Source organism: Electrophorus electricus, chromosome 16 (genome assembly GCF_013358815.1).
Source record: "Electrophorus electricus isolate fEleEle1 chromosome 16, fEleEle1.pri, whole genome shotgun sequence".
NCBI lineage: Eukaryota > Metazoa > Chordata > Actinopteri > Gymnotiformes > Gymnotidae > Electrophorus > Electrophorus electricus.
In genome coordinates, this window is record NC_049550.1 from 10,913,539 (window position 1) to 10,938,115 (window position 24,577).

General features: G+C 44.3%; 2 protein-coding genes across 4 annotated transcripts in view; both read right to left on the reverse strand.

Annotated features, from left to right (window-relative positions):
• Positions 1-72: 72 nt before the first annotated feature.
• Positions 73-10,433, reverse strand: pros1 (protein S). 2 transcript variants are annotated; one of them, XM_027008993.2, is made up of 14 exons: positions 10,017-10,433; positions 9,108-9,265; positions 8,547-8,571; positions 8,036-8,119; positions 7,704-7,826; positions 7,256-7,381; positions 5,069-5,197; positions 4,011-4,254; positions 3,712-3,898; positions 3,094-3,258; positions 2,819-2,987; positions 2,325-2,461; positions 1,674-1,902; positions 73-847 (listed from the first exon to the last, which is right to left on the reverse strand). In XM_027008993.2, exons 1-14 carry the CDS (start codon positions 10,093-10,095, stop codon positions 654-656), a joined length of 2,049 nt encoding a protein of 682 aa, XP_026864794.2. In that variant the 5' UTR covers positions 10,096-10,433; the 3' UTR covers positions 73-653. The 2 variants fall into 2 exon arrangements, with proteins under 2 accessions (XP_026864794.2, XP_035390545.1); XM_035534652.1 differs by having other exon boundaries at positions 9,108-10,110.
• Positions 10,434-11,754: 1,321 nt separating this feature from the next.
• rasa3 (RAS p21 protein activator 3) overlaps positions 11,755-24,577 on the reverse strand; it is a 33,488-nt gene continuing 20,665 nt past the window's right edge. Inside the window, exons 8-24 of one of the 2 annotated variants that reach the window (XM_027009387.2) lie at positions 20,930-21,003; positions 20,496-20,600; positions 19,885-20,041; positions 19,516-19,664; positions 18,961-19,075; positions 18,782-18,856; positions 18,062-18,185; positions 17,378-17,484; positions 17,030-17,107; positions 16,578-16,655; positions 16,273-16,346; positions 15,196-15,302; positions 14,590-14,672; positions 13,905-14,113; positions 13,512-13,615; positions 13,237-13,420; positions 11,755-12,797 (exon numbers count right to left, since the gene is read on the reverse strand). In XM_027009387.2, the coding sequence (XP_026865188.2) occupies positions 12,722-12,797; positions 13,237-13,420; positions 13,512-13,615; positions 13,905-14,113; positions 14,590-14,672; positions 15,196-15,302; positions 16,273-16,346; positions 16,578-16,655; positions 17,030-17,107; positions 17,378-17,484; positions 18,062-18,185; positions 18,782-18,856; positions 18,961-19,075; positions 19,516-19,664; positions 19,885-20,041; positions 20,496-20,600; positions 20,930-21,003 (1,899 nt within the window). In that variant the 3' untranslated portion in view covers positions 11,755-12,721. Of the gene's footprint in view, positions 12,798-13,236; positions 13,421-13,511; positions 13,616-13,904; positions 14,114-14,589; positions 14,673-15,183; positions 15,303-16,272; positions 16,347-16,577; positions 16,656-17,029; positions 17,108-17,377; positions 17,485-18,061; positions 18,186-18,781; positions 18,857-18,960; positions 19,076-19,515; positions 19,665-19,884; positions 20,042-20,495; positions 20,601-20,929; positions 21,004-24,577 lie in introns of both variants that reach the window. The other variant, XM_027009382.2, reaches the window with a different exon arrangement.

Consider the following 24,577-nt stretch of genomic DNA (forward strand, 5'->3'; position numbering starts at 1 on the left):
CAATTCCAGTATGCAGATCACTCTACTGTTGCCTCCTGTCACCCAGTATCCAATTAAATCAGAAGAGACTGATTTTTCTGGAAACATTGGATTTTCGTACTTTATTACAATTCACAATAGATTTTTACCACTAAATCCACTATAACCTGTAAAACGCACAACAGAAACTTGTTTGTTTACACAGTACATGGTAAACACTTCTAGCCAACTAAGTTTTGTGTTCTCACTGATCTGTGTAAAAAGGACTATTCTTCATCTCGTTTAAAAATAGAAAGTTGGGTGATCCTATTTAAGAAATCTTAAATTGGATCTGTCTTATTCTGTACATCCAATCGGAACACATATTCTAAACCAATCAGAGCTCAGCTCCATATTGCGTCAACTGCTATTTCTTTAAAACAGTGGAAATATACAGAAGGAAATGCCCTTCAACAGCTTCAGGATAACAGCGTGTATCATTAATATTCACAGGGTTCTCAATATGGCATGTGTAATAAAATCCACAAAAAGGAAAAGAGGGAAAACTCCAGACCCCCTTTTTGGGTCTGTCTTTCTTTTTCTCTCTCTCCCTTTTACCATCTCCTCTCACAACCGGACAGACAGCAATAAGGGCAGGTACGCAGGCGTTCTCCACTGCGCCCGTGCTGGTCCCGTCACTTCCGGGCTGGGGCAGGACCAGGCCCGCTGCCGGGGGGCTCGGGAGGATGCACGGGTGGGCAGGAGTGAGACTTGATGCTGTTGTGCTTGCTGACGGCTTCGTCAAAGTCGAGCAGATGCTTGTTCACGCGGATCTCCATGATGCAGCCGTGGTAATAGGCTGAGACTGGCGTAGCGGAGAGAGGAAGATCTGTGGAGAGAGGGATTACCTCAAGTGATCACCTCTTAGTGCCGGACAGAAAGCTACACATTTAACAGATGGGGAGAGAAAAGCTTAAACAAACATCCACAGTGAAAGGGCCCGGTTTCCCATTTCCGGGAAATGCTGATATGAGGATCTTAATTCCGCCTACTCAGCTCTTTTCCAACAGCTCATCGGGTTCTGCCGTGGTAGGTAGGGCTATGGGTAGTAATAGCTTTGTCTTAAATATTTTCTCTTTCTTAAATATTTCTTTCATGTGTTCATTAAGCATATACTAAAAAGATGTCATGATCACGTTCAGACCAGTTCTTTTAGTAGCTTTCAAAGGATTAATAACGGCAGATGTCATCTTCAGGATGGACTAGTGCTGACAGGGAGCTGCTTAAGGTCGACTAAAAGGATTTGCCTGCTACCAACCTTTTCAGAAACAGCTACGCTGCACCTGTGCTCACTGGCCACTATATAAGGTGCACCTGTTTTGCATGTGCATCTACTAGGTGTACAATTACCTTAAACCATGTTTCAGCCTTCAGAGGTTCAATGGTCCGAAACTATTCATTGCTAGGGGGTTTAAGAGGATGGCTAACAAACTTACCATAACATAACTGTGCATCTTTTGTTTCTTCTCTTTTTTACAGTGGTGTGTTTTAGAGTCAGTAGCCCGAGTAATCAGCTTCCATGGTCTCTGCACAGTTTCTCTACATTCCAAATCGCGGTGCTGTGTGGTGACTTGGTGTGTGTTAGCTATGCCTGGTCGTCCCCACACAGCAAGTGACTGAATTGAAGGCAGTGTAAGCAGCAGCACTCCACCCACCTGGCAGTCCCCCGATGTAGGTGTCCACTGGTTGCTGCATGGTGGTGTTGAGCGTAGCCAGTGCCTGGCCCAGAAGCTCGGCATCGGCATACGACACTTTGGAGGAGTTGGCAGAGAGCTGGAGGCTGTTCGCGGTCACTTGCATTCTCACCACCAAGTGCTCCGGATAGCACAGCATCAGTGACTGGAGCGTCGCCACGAGAATGCCGTCCAAAAACACCTGCAGGTCCTGAGATGGGGATGAGAAGCCAAGTGTGTGTGTGTGTGTGTGTGTGTGTGTGGAGGTGTGTGTCCAAGGAACTTCACGAAGGGGTGTACTGACGGAGAAGTGCTGAACTACACATGGCTTTGAGCAACATTTAGGCCGTACAGTCATAAGTGTAAGAGTTGGTTACCCATGTGCAAAGGTCTATAAGAAACACATATCCCATATACAGTACTTTGTTACAGAATCAATATATACATTTGATAGTAAGATTAATCTAACAAATGTGGTCCATCATATTAAAACATACATATTGTTTAAGCTCTATATTTGTCAATGGCATACAACAAAAAGGGACAATAATCATGTACGAAATAATATGCTTTATAACCAAAGTCATGATATATACGGTTTTTCCTGTTGAGGTTTCAATGTACTATGCTTACTGCATCGATGGAGCCCTGAGTTACCACGGTGACTGAGAGGGGCACAGTGTTGTTGGTAACAAGGGTGAACAGAACACCCGTGCTGCTGGATGGACGAATGCCCATCTCTACATCCACTGTCCACTGCCCATCTCTGCCTGTGCAGACAAACACATGAACCCAGCACAGTGACAGGGGCATGGGCCACTTTTTCCTCAGGCATTTACAACTTTTCATGGTAAACCTTGATTTAAACCGTATAAACCTACATAATGTGCACACATGTTGTTACAGGATCAAAAAAATCATTACATGTACAATTACACAGAATTGTATATAAGCAGATAATCAAAATAGGATAATGAAAATAAACTCAGAAGGAAACCAGCTTCCATGCAGGAAGCTTGTGAGTGCAGCTGTATGAGTGTTGAAGTCGGACTGAAGAGATCAGTCCCGACTTTAACATCATTTGCCGACTTTAACATCATTTGCGTGGATTGGCATCAGGCGCTCACTGTAGTCGATGTTGAAGTAGGCAGGCCCAGCCCCCGTGAAGAAGGAGCCCCTCTCCACGTAGACGAAACAGTGTTTGCTCTCCTTCTCTTGGATGACCTCCTTCACCCCGGAGGTGCCCTGGTTTAGTAGATTCCAGCCACGGATGCAGCCGTCTAACCTGGGGTTGATCTGAAGTTTCACACACACACGTGCGCGTGCACGTTTACTGAGGTGAGGTGCACTGCGAGATAACCGTGGTCCGCGTGTGTGCGCTCCGGCTGGGGCAGACACGCACCTGCTTGATGAGGCTGGTGTTACGGTTGGGCAAGCCAGCAATGTAAACCTTGGTGTCCAGCTTGCCGCTGGTGGTGCCGAAGAGGCTCCCCGGACTGCTGATGCTCAGCACCGCCTCCTTGCTGAGCTTCACGCTGATACTCTTCTCCAGCTCTTCCACAGAGATCTGGGAATCAGTGCACGGCAGAGAAGAAACAGCGGACCACAGCCAAACGGTTAAGCTTCAACCCCAAAACAGGCCCTTTCTGTGGGGCTGTTTATAACCAGCACTTCTGCAATTATTACGCTGTCTATTACTCTGTATATAATGTAAGATCAGGGCACTACGTGCACTGACATCTCTGAAATATACAGTATTATTTGCGTGAATGTGTTTAATTTACCAATTCACTTTGTTGCCTTCATGCTCGAGCATATTTTAGGTACATTTCTAACAAGCTCTGCATCTTACCAAAGTTGTGTGACCCATGTATAAAGAATCAAATATGTACAAGAGCAAGGAAGTTTACAAACCTGAGCAGAATTTTGAACAACGGACGTCAAACTTTATTTTCTAGTTAAACAAGCTGTTTATAAGCCCATAAACACACGCACGAGCATCACCCGAGTCACCACCCACCACGTGCCATAGGCCGTCGTTGATGGCTCTGCCTCCGCTGGTGACCTTGACAGAGTGCTGGTTCTTCAACTGCACCTCGATGCGGCCGCCCCTCAGGCCCAACATGAACCACGAATCTTGCAGCGACTCTGCGTACAGCATTACGCCCTCCGGGTCGAACGTCCGGAAGTCAAACTCCACGGCAAACCTGGACATGGCAAACAAAGGGAGACGCTTACTGGCCCCAACCCGACCCAACACCCACCCTGGTCTAAAGCTCAGACAGCGGGCTCAGCCCTAGGGTGGAGCCCTCCCCTCACCGGCTGTTCTCCAAAGGCAGGCGGAAGCGCAGGTAGATGACCGGCCCCCCGGTGAACTGCTCACCCAGGTAGAGCATCTCCCCGTGCTTGTGGTCATAGAGTGGCACACACACAGGGATGGTCTCACACGTGTGCCCGTCAGCGGACAGCTTAAGGCCCACACGCCCGTCGCACTGGCACGAGTAGCTGCCCAGTGTGTTAGTGCAGTCGAACTCACAGATGTTCTGCTCACACTCGTCCAGGTCTGGCCAGCACATGCACACAGGCCGGGGCTCAGTCACCACAGCAGAGAAGGGAAGAATACATTGCAAATCGGAGCCAAATTTAATACTATGTTTAACCCATATTATGCTCGTTTGCTTCTCCTGTGTGTATATTTTGCAGTTTTAGCTATGTGATCTCAAAAAATACCTTGGTCATGAGCTGTCTTATTCACGACGCTGTGCTACGCATGCAAATATCAGTCCCTTAGTGGTAAGGTCCCAATGATGCTGTGTTGTTTATAGGGCCTGCTGGTCTATATACACTACTTGAGTCATCCATTGAGGTGATATTTGTAATGCAGTTTGAAAGTGTAAACACCAGAAAAGACCAGAAAATGAGTTCTGCTCTGACATGCATGATGCTTAAGCAGTGTTAACTGGCGTATAGCGCCCTCTAGTGGTGAATGGAGTGCATGTGCATGGAAGTGAAAGCCCACTAATGTAAGGTCTATAGCAAATTTGCCAGTGCTCATGGGCACAGACGTCAGTGGACTGTATAGGGTTCAAGTGATGTTAAGCTGGAGAAGGTGGGAGGAACCCGGGTGGCCTAGGCTGGAGTTCTGTGTGGCTTCTGCTATGCACTAGAAGGCTGGACTCTCTTTTTCTAAAGAACCAAGGAGGTACAGCAGACCAGGAGGAGCAGAGAGGACAGGGAAGCATGAAGCATGAAAACATTTATCCAAGAGACCACAGGGGAATTCAGAGCATAAGAGGTGAGGAGTTTCACCCAAACATTAGTTGTTACATAACATTTTTTGTGTTTGTGTGTGCGCATATGCGTGTGTGTTCTCTTACCCTGGCACTCATGGGAGGTAAAGTTATACTTGTATCCTTTGGGGCACTGGCATTCATACGCGCCTGGCGTATTGACACATTTGGCCGGCTCCTTACAGATGCTGGGGTAAAGTCTGCACTCGTTAATATCTGGAGGTGACATAAGGATTAGACACTACATGTGGCTACTCTCATTATTTCAAAATCTTACTGACACATCCGGGTTTGCCCACATTCCAGAGACTTCAGTCTTCGGCTGCAAACATTTCTTCCACCAAAACATGATAAACAGCGCCTCAGACCCGCACAAACGCATATTAATGTCTCTCAGATGTTGAGCTGTAAACAGGCAACATTATGTCGAAAGGGCTGTTTCCTGTAAAAGCAAAGAGGCACCCAGCCAAATGGAGGTCAAGGACTGGAAAACACTGTTACAGCACTCATGCAAAAAGTCTGTACACATAATATGACCATGTGTTTCTATATGTTGGTTATATATAATTATTATGGCCCTTTTTACATACAGATCCTATACTATATGAAAAGGCTTTTATATGAATATCAATGTTAATGTGCTATTATAATTTCATTATGTAAAGTATATCAGAGCTCCGCTACATGTTTATGTATTGTATATGGAATATGTGATTTTTACAGGGATTTTACAGAACAAAAGATCAGCCACTTTTAAACTGAATCTGCTACCCTGGACAGTGGGGTCTGAGAGAACAAAACATCCACATAATAGAAGTGTAGGTGTGGGGGTGCGTCTGCACGTGTGTGTGATGGAGATGGAAATGTTTTTATCTCAACAGGTCTCCTGACACGCGTGGCCACATAGCTCGGCTGGAGTTGTGTTTTGCTCTTACAGGAAAAATCCCAGCATTCCTGAAACAGCTGCTGGGGCTCTGATCCAGCTGGCTGACAGCATGAAACAGGGGGGAAGTCAACTGAATCTGGATCAGGCGCTCCACCAAAGCTGGGTGAAGGACATGGTTTACGCCATTTACAGCTTACGAATACTTTTTACCGAAGATATTCTGACCAGTAAGAAGTATGAGTACTTCATACACCTACAAAGAAAGGAATTCCAGTGGGCAGTTAAAGGGCAGTCTACAAATGGACAATACATGGATGTACAGAACTTTTAGGCCAAATGCATTGCAAATAGGCTGCCTCACTATACTTTCATCCTAGGATCTGTGATGGTGCACCAGGCACCCAGCCCAAGGGACACGCCCACTGCCACTCACACACCCAAACACACACACCCAAGACCACCCACACATTAACCAACACACACACACACACACACACACACACACACACACACACACACACACACACACACACACACTGTGTCTTCCCCATTCCCAGTCCCAGATTGTTGACTGCCTTCATCTGTTCTTTATTTGTCTTTTGGTTTCTCTTCAGGTTAAGCCCACAAGTATGCTTGTCCAGTGCTGCGCACTGTTTCCTCGTTGCTGTGACTAGACAACCCAGGTGTTAGTGGTGCGTCCCAGCACCTCAAGTGTTACTGCCAGCTCTTTGCTTTAGCGTTTGCTCTTTGGCCATCTCACCGCTGCACTTCTTTGTTTATCTTATTATGGAGAATAAAGAGACTCCGCACTCTTGTCTCCCTCTCCGCACCTGTCACATCATCCTTATCAATTATGACAAAGCACTTATCTAAATTAAAAAATCTAATATAACAGTGAACATTTGCAAAAACATGCCTAACATTATACACTATTATTGATCTCCTTGCATTGTTATTTGAACGCCTATTTAACACAGTTTTTTTTATATAACTGGTCACTGAACGATCTTGGAAAATTTCAACTGTAACAATATTTGTAGAACATTTTGGTAACAAAACAGTGTTCAATGCTAAATACAATGATAAAAAACTGGACACAATGTTCAATACATTTGACCTGGTACATTCTAAGAATATTGTATAGAATATTTTGATAACCAAGAAAAAGGCCCTCAGAGGAACAATCCTGCAACATAAAATTCCTAGCTGGGATGACCACTAATTTGTCCCAGGGTTTTTTGCTGGAGTGCTTATTTGAGCTTTAATTTAGGGGAGATTATAATAAAATACAGTGCTCAAGGACATAAGTTTTGTGGGTGTGAGGCGTGTTTGACCAGCTCTGGTGTTGTTCTCAGATCTGTGTGCTTTCCAGATGTGGGATGTCTCACCTAAACAGTGGATGTTGTCCTTCAGGTAAAACCCATCCTCACATGTGCAACGAAAACTCCCAGGTACGTTAAAGCACTTATGGTTACAACCAGCGAGGAACTCTGGATCTTCGCACTCATTAATGTCTGTTAGAAAACAACAAAGCAAACTAAATTTACACTTTGATTAACCAACAATTCTAGTTACCCAAATTGGCCAACAGAATGTATTCTTACCAATTGTACAACAAGTCTCCAAAAATCTAAATAGACATCTTATACAATATGAATCTATATATTTTTCTCCCCAATTTTTTATTACCATCTATGGTAATTAGCAATCATAATTTTACTATTGTATGGTATTTGTGAGTTTATAGTCTGGAACATGGCTCTTTACACTGACTGATGCACATGGGTCTATGTTGTGACTGTGTGATTGATGGGACAGGGACCAGGGTCCACGCACCCTCTTCACAGTGCATGCCTGTCCAGCCGGGCTTGCACATGCAGGTGTAAGTGGCATGGCCGTCCAAGCAACGTTCATACCCATGTTTGTGGCAGGGCAGAGGCTGGCACTGGTCCGTGATTTCTGCACACAACGCCCGTGAACATCTCAGTCCAACGAAAAGCCCAGCACTTCTTATGGCATGTCAAAACTTTGAAGGCTTATTAGTTGGCAAGAGTGATCTCACAAAATACATTAATGGCTTGGCCCTCTGGAGCAGATTTGGGTCTCATCTCATTGCCCATGTTTTGTCAATATCAACAGGACATGGCAGTTCCAGGAACAAGACTGACCTTTCACACAGCTGCGGAGGTCCTGAAGAATCTCAGAATCAGCACCCGAGTTGGTTATACCTACACGATGAGAGCCCAGGCACTCTAAAACACAAAGATGTCGTTTTTTCTATTCAGGTTTACCTAAAGGAGCTCAACTGTGGCATCGTTAATGAATTGAGCATCAGGACATCACAGTAAGTGGATAAAAGGAAAAGCCTGTGCTAATGTGTAATGTTGTAACCACAGTGTAATGTAATCACAGCGAAACATCTGGAGTGTTTAAAAAACATTGTGATCAGGATTTTCAGTGTTTCTGCAATTTAATTTTACAATCTTTCTGCAAGGCTTTACACAGTGAGAGTACAGACTACTATGTAACATTACTTTTCTGAATTTAAGAATGCAACTGAATTGGCCTTCTGAGACTAGTATTGACTATTTAAACTATCATAATGAAGATGTAGGTCTGATATAATTCTTCAGAATTTGAGAAAACTGAGGATTAATGTAAAGACAAATAATGACTTACCAACATATTTTGGGTAGAAGTAGTCCTAAAATAAACAAGTCAGATATCATTATATTAGACTGGATTTTTTTGTTTGTTTGTTTTTTGCTTTTTGTAGCTTTTACAATAATATAAAAACTAAAGGTCCCCAAGAGTTTTTTTTAAAGCCTGACAAGTTAATCAAGCCTGACAAGTTAATGAGTTAATCAACTTACTTTTTAAACCAAGTCACCCAACATAATTTAAGAAAGATGGAAATAGGCCTATAGCTGTTTCTTGCCCCTTGTTTTCTGATGTTCTGCACTACTGTCCAGAGAACTAGTCACGTGACTTTACCACACATAAATAGCACAAAATGCGTCATCAGCATGGAGCGGTTCATTGATCTGAAGGCAGAGATAAAGTGCGTTTTATCGATAATGCGCAATCACTGACGTGCTGTACACAAACTGCACATCACTGAAGTCAATAAAATCGCAGACTTTACGATACATTAGGATTCAAGACATATAATAACAAAATCACAACAGCAAACAACAAAACTCATGAGAGCATCGCCAGACCCATGGAAACACCACTTACTGTTTCAGCGATGTTCTCAAAGATCTCCCGTGCCTCCTCTTTACTGCACAATTCTTCAACGCACTCTCTCTCCAAGTTGCCCTTTTTTCTTTCTTCAAACAACGAGTTTGCCCGGCGATGCCGCGTTAGAAACTGTGATGCCTTGCTCTGCGCCAGGACTCGAAAAACCACGGGGGGATTATTTTTACAGTACGATGCTGTTTTTAAACGTATAGAAAACAGCTGGTCTGACGGAGAAAAGGACTGGGTTTCGGAACTAAGATTGATTCGCATACGATTACAAATTGCAAGCTTTTGCGAGAATAAAAATTTCAGGTTTATAGGGAAGGGGATATGATCTTCGGCATCTCACTGTAGCTGAAACAAGGGAATAAACAGGCACATGAAACAGAAAAGGAGAAAGTTGCATACAGGTTTGACCAGATTAAGCACGTCCGTTTACGCAGGGATTTACCGTGACACCACGTGCTGGTTTTCAGTTAAGCCACAGCAGCGAAGTTTCTGGCGACGCCGGGACTGGCAACACCAACGCGCAAAAAAAACGTTTAGCGGTCTTTAACCATAATGGTGGCACTTAACGACGTTTTTGCGTCAAAAGACTAACATCGCATAGCAAATGGACCATGCTTTACCGACTTTGTGTGATATTGCAGCATTATAAAATAGTTTCATATTATTTAGGAATATCCAATATTTAGGTCTTCACAATCCCATAAGACAACGTCTCGATGGTAAACGGTGACATGGAAACGTGGAATCCAGTGCAACTTTACGTAGATATGAATCGAGTTCAAACCAGAAAAATCTGCTAAGGAAGTGGAACGAGTCTGTAACACCGCGAGGGCTCGTTTTAGTCAGTGCAGTGCGGTGCGGTGCTGTGACTCCCTGTGGTTACTGGTTACTACTTACATTGGTGGGCATCGCAAAACGTAGCCAGCAGCAAGAGGCCGGTGAGAGTTTCGCGCAACGCCGCGTTCTTTCTCCACATATTCAAGGTAGACTTGTAAATCCTGGCAGCCGAGTTCGGGTCTGTGTAGGAACTTTATTCTTCCTGAAAATGTTGTCGCTGCTTCGCCAAGAGGAGCTGGGAGACGACCGATAGAGGGAATGTCGCGCACGGGTCACGTCCGGCCCCAAAGCGCCTTACTGCGCGCAGCCTGCATGCTGTTGACCCTGTATTTACACTAGCCCAGGCTTATTACGCAAAACACTGTAACCGAGGTTGCGTGCGTTTCTGACGAAACCTAGTTTGTGATCCAAGTACATTAAGTTAAATTGCATATCTATAGTAGGATCTGTTAAAGGGCCAATAAGGACTGTTTGCATTTTAGCTTTTATCCGCCCTCCCCCCGCAACCACACAGCACAGGACGTAACCGCCACAAACAATTTAGTTTTCACTGCCGCCCCCCCCTTAAGATATTGTCCATTTAACTTTTGTAAAGCGTTTGTAAAACGTTTTCAGTGTCATAAAACAGCGTTAATATTCAAACACTGAGAAACAATAAAAACACAGACAAAGTTTCATTGTTATTGACTTCATTTCAACAAAAAACAAAAAACCTGGATCCATTTTTTAACTCATTTCACATTTGACCTGTACACATCTGACTTGTAATAATACTCTCTATATAAAATACACTATTCTCCATTTTTAAGGTTTCACTTTGAAGAAAATTATTGAAGTTAGAATATAGATTAGATGAGTTATTTATCAATTATAATTTGTAACTGATCAGGTATTGGTAAATGAACTGATCATGAAATTATTGCATCATTTATACTGTGTGTCTGAAGACACTACAGTTGGACTTTTAGAATCAAATTATTTCAACCACAAAATTTTCTATTGTGATATAAAAATAAATACTGGACCTTTTTTGGAGTGGACAACAGAAACATTGTGAGACTTATATTAAAACAATATATTCATACTAAACATGCATTGCTGAATGAATTGTCAGGAAAATGTGAAATCATTACATTTCTGAGACCTCATACACAAATGGATAAAACACTTGTAATGTCACAAATGAAAATGAAATGTGAGTGAACACTTATGGTAACAGGAAACAGAAACATTAAAGTGTACGGCAGTTCATTAAAAGGCGAGAAATTTTCAAATGAGAAATTAATCATCAATGTTTCACTCATTTGACTGTTTGACCAATGCACAATCACTCCCACACAAATTCTCACTTATTTCCCACAGTTTTCAAATCCCCCCTCCCCCCACACAGTACACTTTGTACTTAAAAATGCATTCCTTACAGTACATCAAATTAAATCAAATTCAACAAAAATGTAAAAAAGTCTGGCATTGGTGGAAGTGGCAGTCTGCTTCCAAAGGGCAAGTGTCTGTTTCCAAAGGACACCACTTAGCTATCTAAGCAGTACAAATAATTTGGTTTAAGAAAGGGGCATTGTACAAAAGTGGCTTGGAATTGGTCTTATCTCTGGTGGCGAGATCGTTAGTTTAGTGTCATGCCAGGAGCCAGCTAGGCATACTGAACCTTTTCCCAGTTCCAACTTTGTTTTACTAAAATGGTTCAAGAATGTGATATTTTGGCATATATATATATATATATATATATATATATATATATATATATATATATATATATATTTATTTATATATATATAACACACACACACACACACACACACACACACACACACAACTATAGTCCTCACAGTGCCATACTCCTTCAGCTGGGTTTATATTTGGCTGAGCTGCACACTGTGGATGAATCTGCATTAAGGAATGTTCACAAAAGTATGGAACAATACTGCAACAAGTCTGAACATGCAAAAGGTGCAGATGACCAAAAGCAAGTAAAGACTTGATTTCACAAACAAAACAATGACATCACATCCGAGTGTCTCTTAAACAATCTCATTGTGTTTAAAAGAAAAACAAACAATGGTTACATGTAACATTTGATTCAGATAGGTCCTCCCAATCACATATCTGACCCAATTGCTATCCCAGTTCAGAAGATTTAATCCCCTGCTTGTTTTATCTTGGGCTATTTTTTTTTTCCGTGAGAACTTTACACAATACCCTGGCTACACTTATATTGGCAGGTGAGAAAAAATATTACCTCGAGTTAACAGATGTACCTTCATTTGAAAACAATGAAGGTGTGGCCATGCATCGCAAAGTTCAGACCAGCCGGGCTTTGGGCTTCCTGACCTGGGATTGTGTGCAAGGCCTTTACCAACAGGCATGCGCCAATGAGATTTCCACTGATGGAAAAACACAAAGTGAAAAGCAGATATTCTCAGACCTGTAGTTTGGTCCTAAAGACTTAAAAGAGAGCATAAACTCTTTCTTTTTCTTCTTTCCTTCTTTTGTCATTTCATAAACAAAGGTAACATCAAACTTTTCTACAACGTGCCACAAGGCAGGGCTACAGCGTCACCCGGGCATGTGTGACAATTAAAGTGCATGGCTGCTAACCGAGTCTGTACATCGTAGGAACGTGGTATAGCTTCCTGTGAGACTCTTGCTTAATCTCACTCTTCTGTCGAATTCTTTCTTTCAATCATGATTTACTGTGTCAATGATGAATAGTCATTGCAGAGAAAAGGGCATTGTGGCAGTGGGAAGAATCAGATCGAGTAGGTGGAGCTCTCTGATTGTTGACGGATATAGCACTGGAAGCTCTTGTCACCAATTGGATGCTCCCTGCACAAACAGGGAAACGACAGGTTAGTTTGTAGTTCAGTCTTGGTATGCTTGGCCAATCTTGGCCAGCTGGCCATCACTCAGGTCAATCTAATCAGCTGCCTACCTTTATCCGATTTGGATTTTGTTATTTTGTTCAGCTAAAAGTGAGTGTGTCCCAACTCATCTGCACTGCTGGGGCCAACTGCACTTTGCCTGAAGGCCACGTCCCTTCTCTGCTCAGTGTTTTCTTGTCTCCTCCACACCTGAGTCAGCTCATGAAGAGGTCAGTAAATAGCTGATGGACTAAGGGAATTGCTGTAAACTGGGTAAAGCACTAAACCTCAGACCTCTGCATTATCTGACCTCCAGCCTCTGACCCCGTCTCTGTTATCTGTGAGTAACATGTGACATTGTAACATGTAACACTGCAACATGTAACATCATAAGCGGTACTTACTGGCTGCCATACTTGGTCTTCCGGAACTTGTCGCGCTTGTACTGGGCGTGCTGCTGCTCCAGTGTCTGCACAGCAGAGATGATCTGCTTTAGCGTCTTGTAAGTTTGCTGCGGGTCGTCGATGACGAAGCTCGAGTACTCCTCCTGCTCGGGCCCGTCGTACACAGACTTGCTGCCGCACGCCTCTGCAGTGGGCACACACAGGCGGGAGGGTCAGCGAACGAGTGCTAACGGCGTTAGCGGTTAATCTTGGCTCACGCGCGCGGTGGGGCTCACCTTGCATCTTGACCAGCTTGGACATGTAGGTGCTGAAGAGCGAGTAGATGCGCTCCGTCTCGCGGTCACCATCGATGTCCAGCTGTATGTTGGCTGGCAGGCCACTGCATGGACACACAACAGCGGCACAGGATATGGCGGGCAGTACCGATACCAGCGTTTTTATCGGCAGCAGATGACCACTATCCGTGACTCTGAGCACTAAACGAATCTATAACATCTATAATGGTTCTCCAAGAGAAAACAAGAGCTAAAGGCAAGAAGCATGAAGTAGTACAATTGCTGCAGTGATACAAAACGTTTTTTAAAGATATGTGCCCATTCAGTAGCTCAACAAATTGTAGTTCCAGTGGGTTTGGGATGAGTGAGCCCAGGCTGGCAGTGCGAACTCACCCAGTACATGGCGTGCAGCCAGGGGCGCAGTCTACGGACTGCTTACAGCAGAGCCAGTGGCCGTTGAGGTAGGCTGAGGGGTGGTATGTGCTCAGGCGCTTGCGGTTGCACTGGCTGACCTTGGTGAGGATGTCGATCCAGTCACGTGCTTCCACGCAGTTGTTGGCCTGGATGTAGAGTGCCCTCTCTGGCTGGATGACCTGGAACATCTTCAGGACAAAGACAGAAAGCATTAATTTTTTTAGCAGTGTATGAATAACCATGGTTACAGTATGTATGTGTATATATATATATATATATATATATAATATTATACATATACTGTATGTATCTCTGTGTCCCCTCAGCTCAGACAGAGCAGACACAGAAAGTTATACCATGCGAGTTATACCGTGTATGACTATGTACCTGACAAATAAAACTTTGATACTTTTGAAACTTTTTGTATAAAACACACTCAGCAAACTTTTGCAAACCTGAATGCTCAATATACCTAATTTGGGACCAGCCAGGGGATTATATTGTTAAGTATCAACTGTTAAGTATCAACTTAACAAAGGATAGGCAAGGAAGTATGTGTTACTAGTTGCCTGAGGGCATTTTTGGACATTTAGTGAGCTGACATGCAATCACCCGTGTGTGTGTGTGTGTGTGTGTGTGTATAATGTATATAATTTGCTTTTACATTCTTCATCTTGAAAGACTCCTCCTCTAATCTCTCCACTGCCAGGATGTTTTCAATAGGGATACTGCACAGAGCAGCTTCACCTGAACACAAAGGACAAAGCAACATTAGAGGTACCATTCAAATCTGGAGATTTAAAGTCAGTGTACATACTAATGTGGAAAGGAATTCTATAGTGGCCAGGGCTTTAAAATGGACTGCATATATGCATGGTTTACATATGCATTATATAGGAACTGCATTTTCAATCAGCATTAGTGTGAGTATAACATTTTTTCAAGGCATATCATGGTAAGAAGTGGATTGAATCTGTTGTATCTTTGCTTAATTATTCTCTATGGAATTTAACTACAAGCATGTGCATTTGGAGCGTTTCTGGAGTGTGAAATCGCCAAACAGAAAAATCACATGCACACACACATACATCAAAATGCAAGAAACACCCAGTAGAAAACAAGACGCATTATGTGTGGAAACCACAAACAATACAACAAAACATGTAAAGACTGTCTAAGCTGTCATGGACTGTGAGAGCTACCACAAGCCCAGACAAGTAAGTAAGCATAAGAGCCCAGAGTAAGAGCCCAGACGAACCTTTGGCGTTACCTTTGGTTTTGTGATAGGTGAACTCATGGTTAGTGAGGCGGAACCATCGCTTCTTAAAGTTCTTCATGCCAAAGCGATTCCTCCCCTGTGCTCGTTTGATCATAAATCTACAGAGTTACAGAGGCAGAGGAGGGAGAAGATGAGAAAACACAGAGTTAATGAGCATGTTTCAGAAAAATCAATACTGTAAAATGACTACCAAGCCCTCCTAATGTAAAGAGCTCCTCCTCTGGGGATCGTTAGCATAAATAAACAAATGACATGGCAATCATTTAACAAGCATTACTTCCATTTAATAACTTGATTTGTGCCTTGCTTACACCTAAAAAGCACTGTTCTTAAACTAATTTCTGTCTTTCACATTCTCTTCTTTGTTGTTTTGATGTGGGTTAAATGTCTCAAAAACAGTGTCCACCAAAATACAACTTTATTACATATTAAGGCAAATGGTTTTGAGAACTTCAGTACAACTCTGAAGACCAATCGGTGCTGTAGCTAAGCTTCTCATAGACTTGCAGAATGATCCTCTGATTGGCCCATGCCACACCAAATAAGTCAGTTTCTATGGCAACCAGACGGAGGCGGGGCTATCAAAAACAAACCAGGCCAAGGCCAAAACACAACACGACAGAATGAACACGGGACAGAGCGAACACGGGTCTTGTTTCCATCTGCTACTGCAATATGCTCTCTACTCTTGACAAATTTCAGAGGTGCAGAAAGGGCTAGAAGATGCTCCAGAGAGAGGACAACAGGGCTGGACAACAGGCCCTCGCAGAGTCCAACACTACTGCGCATAGCAGAGAAGCACAAGCACAAGATGCCTGAAAGGGTCCGTACCGGCAGAGACTGCAGCAACACACAGGGCCCAGCTGTTCGAGATTACACAGCTGTCAGAGTCAAGCATACAAAAGTTTCTTCTGTTGCAAAGGCGTGAATTTGTGTTCAGATTCCAGAAACACTGGTCTGAGAGAAATGCAGCGATTAAGGGATCATGCTCGTGGTTTTGTGAAGCCGGAAGAAACAGGCCACACAAGTGCCGGAGTGAAGATGGAGGTGGGGTTCCACGTCACTCACCCTTCCTTTAGCATGATCGGAGTCTCGATGCTCTTCTGGTCCCACCTCCCAGAGGAGGAGATCAAATCGAGAAACTGCGCAGAGACACAGCAATAGATCACACTGTGAGACAACTCTCGGCTGCTGCTAACAACTGTTGTTTATGGGTTTCTTAAGAGAAAACCACAGTTTTCTCTACGCTGACACAACTTTATGAAATGCCCTTAAAGAGCGAGATGAGGACTGGGTAATGGGAGCCATCCTTGTCTGGGCAGCGTAACAGACAAAAAAACGTCCCAAAAAACCCAGGGACAGCACACACTCACGTTTTTCACAGCGTCCGCGTACTTCTGCTCATTGAAGTACTCGTAGAACACGGCCATGTAGTTCTCCTTGAAGTTAGCCTGGAGAACAGAGACAAGGTGAGGGTGTTGTTGGCACATTCCATGCACTCAGTGACCTACAAGATGCTTTTTTGAGCATGCTGAAATCCTTTAGGCGAGACATTTCGATGACGGCAATTTTCTCTGCAAGACAGGAAGGAGACCCTGATCTGTATGAGCAAATGCCACTCATGAGCCTTGCAAGGCTGTGTTCTCCTTAACCTATTAAACCTGATCTGACACCTTCTCATTAAACCTGTCAAGAAGAGCTGATTCAGTTCATGATCATTAGCTGATAAGATGAATCAGGTGTTCTAGACCTGATTCACACATGGGCTTTCCAGGAATATGTAATGAAGAGTAAACCATCTACAGATGGTCTGCTCCTGACTTACAGATTTGGACTTGGCGAGGCTTCCCAGGGTTTGAATGGTTTTGGAGATGAGTGTGAGAGTGCGTGATGTGCAAGGATCCTTTGGAGAGAAAACGGAGAGAGAGAGAGAAACGTTCAAGGACACTTGGCGGCATGAACACACACGAACACATGCAAGCATGCACCCACTTCGCACACTGGTACCAGTTATGAGACATTATCTAATAAGTACATTCTGCCAGTTCCATTTGTTTCCATCTGTTCCATTTGTAAAGTTCTGTTTGTAAAGTTTTTGTTTGTAAAGTTCCATCTGTAAAGCAGAGCAAATAGTCAGTGTTGTGTTAGTATAATAATTGGAGAGCACACTCACCGGATGGTGTGGTCTAAGCTGGAAGAGGTTAGGGGACAGGATTGCAGGAGCAAAGAAACGCAGGAAAATGAAACTGCTGACTGCAGTGTACCTGACGTCCTGGTCCACTATGAAGACATGTACACACACACACACACACACAGACACACACACATCATTATCATCCACCTCCTTTTTATTATTAGCATTATCTATCAATGAATCTCTTTCCCACTTATCACACTATGTTTCCAATGTTCATTGTGCATATTCACTGCAGTGTGCACCAATATCCAGCAGGTGACGCTGTGCGCTACAATGCAAATCTGTCACTGCTTTCAAACGCTATATGCCGATGAATGCCAGGGTGAATGAGAACACAGGAGGAAATGCAGAGTAACAAAGAGATGAAGGAGGGGCCGTGAAAGCCCTCTTTAGTGGTAATCTCCTGGGAGACTTCTCGTGAACAGATATCAATGGCCCTTGTTTGACTGAACGGCTCTAAGAAGACTCTGCCCTTTCATGACGTTTCAGCTTCTGCTACTCAAACAGTAACTTTGCATGCTGTAAAAAATACAGTAGGACTGTACCTAGGTCAGGGTGAAACAGTTACCGCAACGAGCACCTAATAAATGAAGGTGGTTGGTTTTATGCCTCGAAGCATTCTGCCTAGCTCAAGGTCACAACGCATGTGTGAGTGGTTACCCTGGAAACGAGTAGCGGCGGACTCTCGGAGCGAGAAGAAGATGTCGCACATGACGGTGGGGCACCTGACACCGGAGGTAGTGATGACGTTAAAGATGCGATCCACGTACTGACGCAAGTTCTCCTGAGGACGGCCGGAAAAATTGACACAAATTAACACGCACACACAAACATGCATATACACACACACACACACACACACACACACACACACACACGTAAGCACTCATATATGCATGCACACACACACACACACACACACACACACACACACACACACACCCATGTTTTCTTTTTCCTCATTTTGGACAGAGAACTCTCAACCATTTCACTGCGAGTTATACTGTGTATGACTATGTATGTGACAAATAAACCAAACTTGAAACTTGAAACTTGAAACAAACGTGCTGCTGGAACATTGCTAACATTGTGAAGTAAACAGTTATTAAAACAGAAATGAAAAATGCCTTCTGTGACATCCAGCATTGACTTCTGCACAACTGTATCTAGCAAGCCGTCTGCTTAGCATATGCTATCGCTGAGTTAGTAAATAAGAGTCCAGGATCATGTGCAGTTTATTACCCACTTAACCTCAAATGAGTATGCACAGACATGGACAGAATACACACGCACACACACACACACAGACACACGCGCGCGCACGCACACACACGCGCACATTCTCATAATCATGCAGAGTGAGAGAGACGTGTGACTCACCCTGTTGGTCTCCAGATTCTCTGATTCCTTCAGCTTAACTGGGTCAATTTCACAAGGCTTGTGCTCAGTGCAGATCTACACACACACACACACACACATTCAATAAAAATTCCACCTGACTAAGTGCAGGAGAGAGTGAACTAACTCAAAAGCCAAGGGTTACACAGAGAACCACTCACCTCATCAATGATGGGTTTGAGAGTGACCTGGAGATAGTGCATTCCTGCTAGCTTCATAGTCTCGTCGATGCATTTGGACGTCAGCGAATTGCCCCGGAATATCGTGTTGGGATCCCTGTGAGTGGAAAAGCAAGACAGTATTGCTGCAAAACGGGGCCAACTTTGAAATGAATAATGTACCACTGAAACCAAAGTATGATCTCCAGCCCCACAAACCCCGATACTGAGATGACTTCAGGTGCCCTTGAAAACAGACTACATGCAAAAGCCACCATGTACGTCAGAGTGATCTGATAATGAAACACTGGGTGAAAATAATTAAGGGCTATTGGTACCTGCTGTAACCATAGCCAGCCAGGCTATATGCAACTTTTTGAATGGGCTTGTATACTATTTGCTGTAAGTGTGTGTGCACACCTGCATGCATGCTTATGTGTGTGTGTGTGTGTGTGTGTGTGTGTGTGTGTGTGTGTGTGGGACTAAGGATGCGTATGCATGTGTGTGTTGGGGCACATGCTTGTGCGCATTTGTGTGTGTGTGTGTGTGTGAACTCACTGCGTGCGGTTGACCTCAGCGCTGGCGATTGCGCTGACGAATGGCACGATCTTGCCGTAGTGCAGGAAGAGATGGACCAGCGGCACGGCTGCCTCCTGCTTCTCCCGACACACCTCCCCGAGGACGTGGGCCGCAGAGGCAGAGACAGGCTGCAGACACACACACCCTGGTCACCGCCACAAACACAAACGTGTCTGCACGAATTATGGCTTAACCACGTGTTACCGATGTTTTAGGAAGCCCTTAATTAGTTGTGTTTAGATAAGATACAGGAGTACCAGCGTTACAATCAATGATCATGTCAGTAACAGCTTCAAGCACGCCTTAACCCTAAACACCCCACCACCACACACACACACACACACACACCTCCACATGTGCGGAGTGTAACAGCAGCTCTGTGAGTGGGTTGTAGCGCTCTGAGGAGAATACGTGGTCCTCCGTGTAAACGATGTTGAGTCTTAAAGAGCCCAGCTCATCTGCCTTCACAGACTTGCTGCCATTGTCCCTTGGCTGGAGGAAGTACCTGAGTGAGACAGAGGGACAGAGACAGAGGGACAGAGACAGAGGGAGAGAGACAGGCAGAGACAGAGGGAGAGAGACAGGCAGAGACAGTGGGAGAGAGACAGACAGAGACAGAGGGAGAGAGACAGGCAGAGACAGTGGGAGAGAGACAGACAGAGACAGAGGGAGAGAGACAGGCAGAGACAGAGGGAGAGAGACAGGCAGAGACAGTGGGAGAGAGACAGGCAGAGACAGAGGGAGAGAGACAGGCAGAGACAGTGGGAGAGAGACAGGCAGAGACAGTGGGAGAGAGACGTTAAATTATTTACGTATAGGTATCTATCACTAACAATGGCTTTATTCAACACAACATGAAAAACTGAAACATTTCAGTTCCTAATAGTTCTGAATGAAGCCCAAAATTGTTATTTGACATTGTTTTGCTGTATGTGTACAAAGGTGAGTTATACATTTACCATGCATCATGAACCCCTGCCTGGCCCAAAACCTTGAGTGGTACCCGAACGCCTCCTAAAAACTCATCCCCAAACTTCAGGTTACTGGCATTCCAAAGGTCCACCCTGAGGGAAACAGAAACAGAAGTTAGACCCTACACACATGCTCACACACCCTTCCCTAGTGACAAAATGCCTACTGCCTGTTTAAACTGTGAGTACATAATGTCACTAATGAAATATTGTATGTTTGTGTATTGTGTATACACACACACACACACACACACACACAAACACGCGCACACACACACACGCACACACAAAGTATCAGGACCTTTTCCTTGCTGGTCTTCCCTTTTCATTGATATATATTGTAATCTCTTGAACTAAAATGCACTATATTAGATAAATGTGTGCGTGCACAGACACACACACACACACACACACATACACACCTGAGAGCTAGCTTGTCCACATCCTCCTCCTCCACATCAAACTGCCGTTTGGTGTAGCTGAGAGGCCTGGTGACCTGGAAGAGTAACAGATGTTTTACTTCCTTAAAAATATGTAAACGACACATACATACACACACAATACGATGGTTATACTTTACTATATTAGTATACTTCTGAATTATGTTAAATTCTTTTAAAAAGCTCCTTTTAAAAAACTAATCGTTTGCTTTTATCGCCATTGAGTTGCTTCTGTTCCTCTCCTTTCCTGACACGAAGGCTTATAATTACACAGGGTGAAACTGGTCGAGCCAGGTAGGCACATCTGGCCAAAGGATCAGGAGGGGAAGGAATCACGGCTCATGCTTTGGCTGCTTTGAGAAAATGCGTGAAGGAATGAACAGACCCAGACCTTCAGCGCCTGGCACCCCCCACGGCAACACGACACCAAAAACAGCCGTGTAGCAGGATCGACCATGCCTGTAGTGGGCCTTGCTGGGGCAAGACAGATTTCCCGTGAAGAAAAGAGCACAATGGCTCTTGATACGTCAGCCTGCTATAGTTAGACGCGTTGAGAGCGAGACGTAGGAAGTCAACTTCCCTCCTAGCTTCTGCTGTCAACGCTAGGAAAACAGTTATTTGGTTTTTTGAATGGAGGGTGAATGTAACTACTGACTCATTGGTGAGTGAGACACAGACAATAGTGGAAACTACAGAGACGTCTGGGTTTCTGACTTGGGCATATTGCGCAACACTGAAAGGATTTCAATTTAAACATTACGAAATTATGATGTTTCAATGTTATTATGCTCACAGCACACCAATCAAAATTTTCTTTGATTAGGTAGCATGGTCATTGATGGAGTGCACTTTAGGTCTGTGAATATTAGCCATTAATTTAGACAACAGTCTGGGTGACGCACATGTGAATGTTGAATGTGGCGTTTTTAGAGCCGCTGATTTACTGGCATGCTGAACTTTCCACACGAGGCTCCTTGCATGCGTTTGCATAAACCTAGCTTTATGGACCTTTATTCGAATTCTCTCCTAATTCCTGAATCCTATGGCTATCTCTGCACTACCGTTCTCTCAACGGAGAGCGTTCAGGGATGGAACGCCAGTCTAGGAGCTCCAGCCCCGGTTGCCCGGGGTCTCTTCCCTTTCGACACGTTCCCAGTCACCCCTGAAACCTCAGCCCCATGGGGCAGGGCTTTTCTGAGCCATTCTAGGCTGTATTTGCTGAGATCTGCAGAAGGTCTTGGAAAGCTATAAGACACCTTAGGCTCTGTTGGAGTCCTCCAACTCAATCTCCGCCTAGATGACTCTAAATGAATCATTAAACTGATAATTGATCTTTGTTTCTGAAGTCAGGTGCATTTCATTAGCAGACTCACATGTGCAAGTTGTGTCTAAAAGTTGTCTTTCTATAGTTATTTCAACAGAAGTAAAAAACATTTGAACAAACTAAACTGATTATTTAATTAAGGAGCAATATCAGACCTAGTTTGTGTTCTGGTAAGCTTATCATCTAATTAAAGAAGTAGCAAAGTAGCTGACCTAGCAGGGTATTTCATAATGTATGCATTTTTTCAGTTGACCATATAATTTAAAACTAAGCTGCAAGACACTCTGACTTCTCCTTATGAGTTTATGAAATTTATTGCATGATTTATAAAATTTCTTGTGACGTGTTTTTTTTTTTTTTTTTCTATCAGGAAGCATGGTGGTTATTCATATCTTAATTAGCTGGTGCCTCATATTAAGTTTAGTAGTTTTATATTAAGTTTAGTGAATTGTAGCTCGGACTCACTTTCTAATTTCAGTTTTGTTTACAAACCCAAAATAGTCTAAGTTCCAAACTGCGTTTTAAAGCAAGAAAGATTTAGATGTGTCCATTTTGATCTACAATCTTAATATCCTAACAATACACAACATGACACTTGAACCGACATATAATGTTTTCTCGAGTGTTCTAGATTTTGCATGATGACAGTGGCTATAATTCATAACTCCAAAGTCCCAATTCCAAAAATGTTATGTTTAATTAAGCAAGCCTGCATCAGACGGATCTCAGACGCACGTCACTCAGTTCCTCAGTCACCAACTGCGGGAGGTCATGTCTTTGGATCTCACATCCTTCTGGCAGTTGGTGGTGATGTATGTGGCAGGATAATTAAAGCAGTTTAACTGTGAAGGACAAAGAGCTGCAGGGTCCAGTGTGTGTGTGTGTGTGTGTGTGTGTGTGCGCGTGTGTGTGTGTGCGCGTGTGTGTGTGCGCGCGTGTGTGTGTGTGCGTGTGTGTGTGTGCATGTGTGTGTGTGTGCGTGCGTGTGTGTATGTGCGTGTGTGTGTGTGTGCGTGTGTGTGTGTGCGCGTGTGTGTGTGTGCATGTGTGTGTGTGCATGTGTGTGTGTGCGTGCGTGTGTGTATGTGCGTGTGTGTATGTGTGTGTGTGTGCGTGTGTGTGCGTGCGTGTGTGTGCGTGTGTGTTTGTGAGCGTGTGTGCGTGTGTGTACATGCGTGTGTGCGTGTGTGTGTACATGCATGTGTGTGTGTGTGTGTGTGTGTGTGTGTGTGTGTGTGTGTGTGTGTGGTGCACTGAACCCTGTCCTGTGTGTGGGAAAGAGCATGACTGTGAGGGGGAAGAGATCAATTGAGCAGATTGTATGTCTCACAGCATCTGAATCAATCACGGCCTTGTCTTCTCGCGTCCACTGGTGTGTGTGCGCGTATGTGCATGCGGGCCGATGGGGGGGGATATCAAACCGTTCTGTCCGGGACAAAAGTACACGGGGCGGTGCAGAGGAGAGGAGGAGGAAACGAAAGCCAACAGAGAGCTGTCACATGGCCGTAGACGAGACGCTACCGTCTCCCCTCAGGAGCGCTCACAGCTGCAGGGGCAGGGGCTGCCGCAGGGCCGACACTCCCTGGAGAGTCCAAACATCAACAGCCGCGCTGTGGTTTCTCAGAAACGAAAGCGTCGCTGAGCAAGCGCAAGGGTGTGGATATCTTTTTCTTTTTCTTCCCCCTCTTTCCTGCTCTTTCGTTTTCTGGTTTTCTTACTGCGGTATACCGCGACTTATCGCTTCTCACAATCCGTACCGCCGACCTTCAAAGTGTTGAAGTTGAAGGTGGGTATCAGGTTAAAACAGTGTAAGCCTACCGCTCGAGCCTGGCTCATTTTGCTTGTTTGTAAACAGACCCGTATCTCCCAGTCTGGTTTCTGTATTGTATGGAGACACTGTTATGTCTGTCCTGAGGAAGCCATGAGGGTGTGGGCACATTTGAAATGGAAAACTAACTGTTAGCTTTGGGTTAAAAGCTATGGCTCGGATTCAGAATGAGACATCTAATCCCTGACAAATCTCTGAAACGTTGGTAAGAGCTAGCATCTGCGCACCTAAACTTTAGTTCCGCTACAGTTCCACTGAGAGGATCAGCACAGTGTTCGCAACCACACCTGCATCAAGCCTCCACGTCTGTGTCATGATTAAACAGTTTCCAACGTTCTCAGCGGGGTCTCCTTGCTGAGAAACGCGGGACACAGGCTAAAATTTGTCTTCTGTCCACATATCAACACCGGCCTATTGACAGGATCCTAAGTGCCCCAAGCACCCTTGTGTGCAACACAATCTGCATCTTAAGGCCATG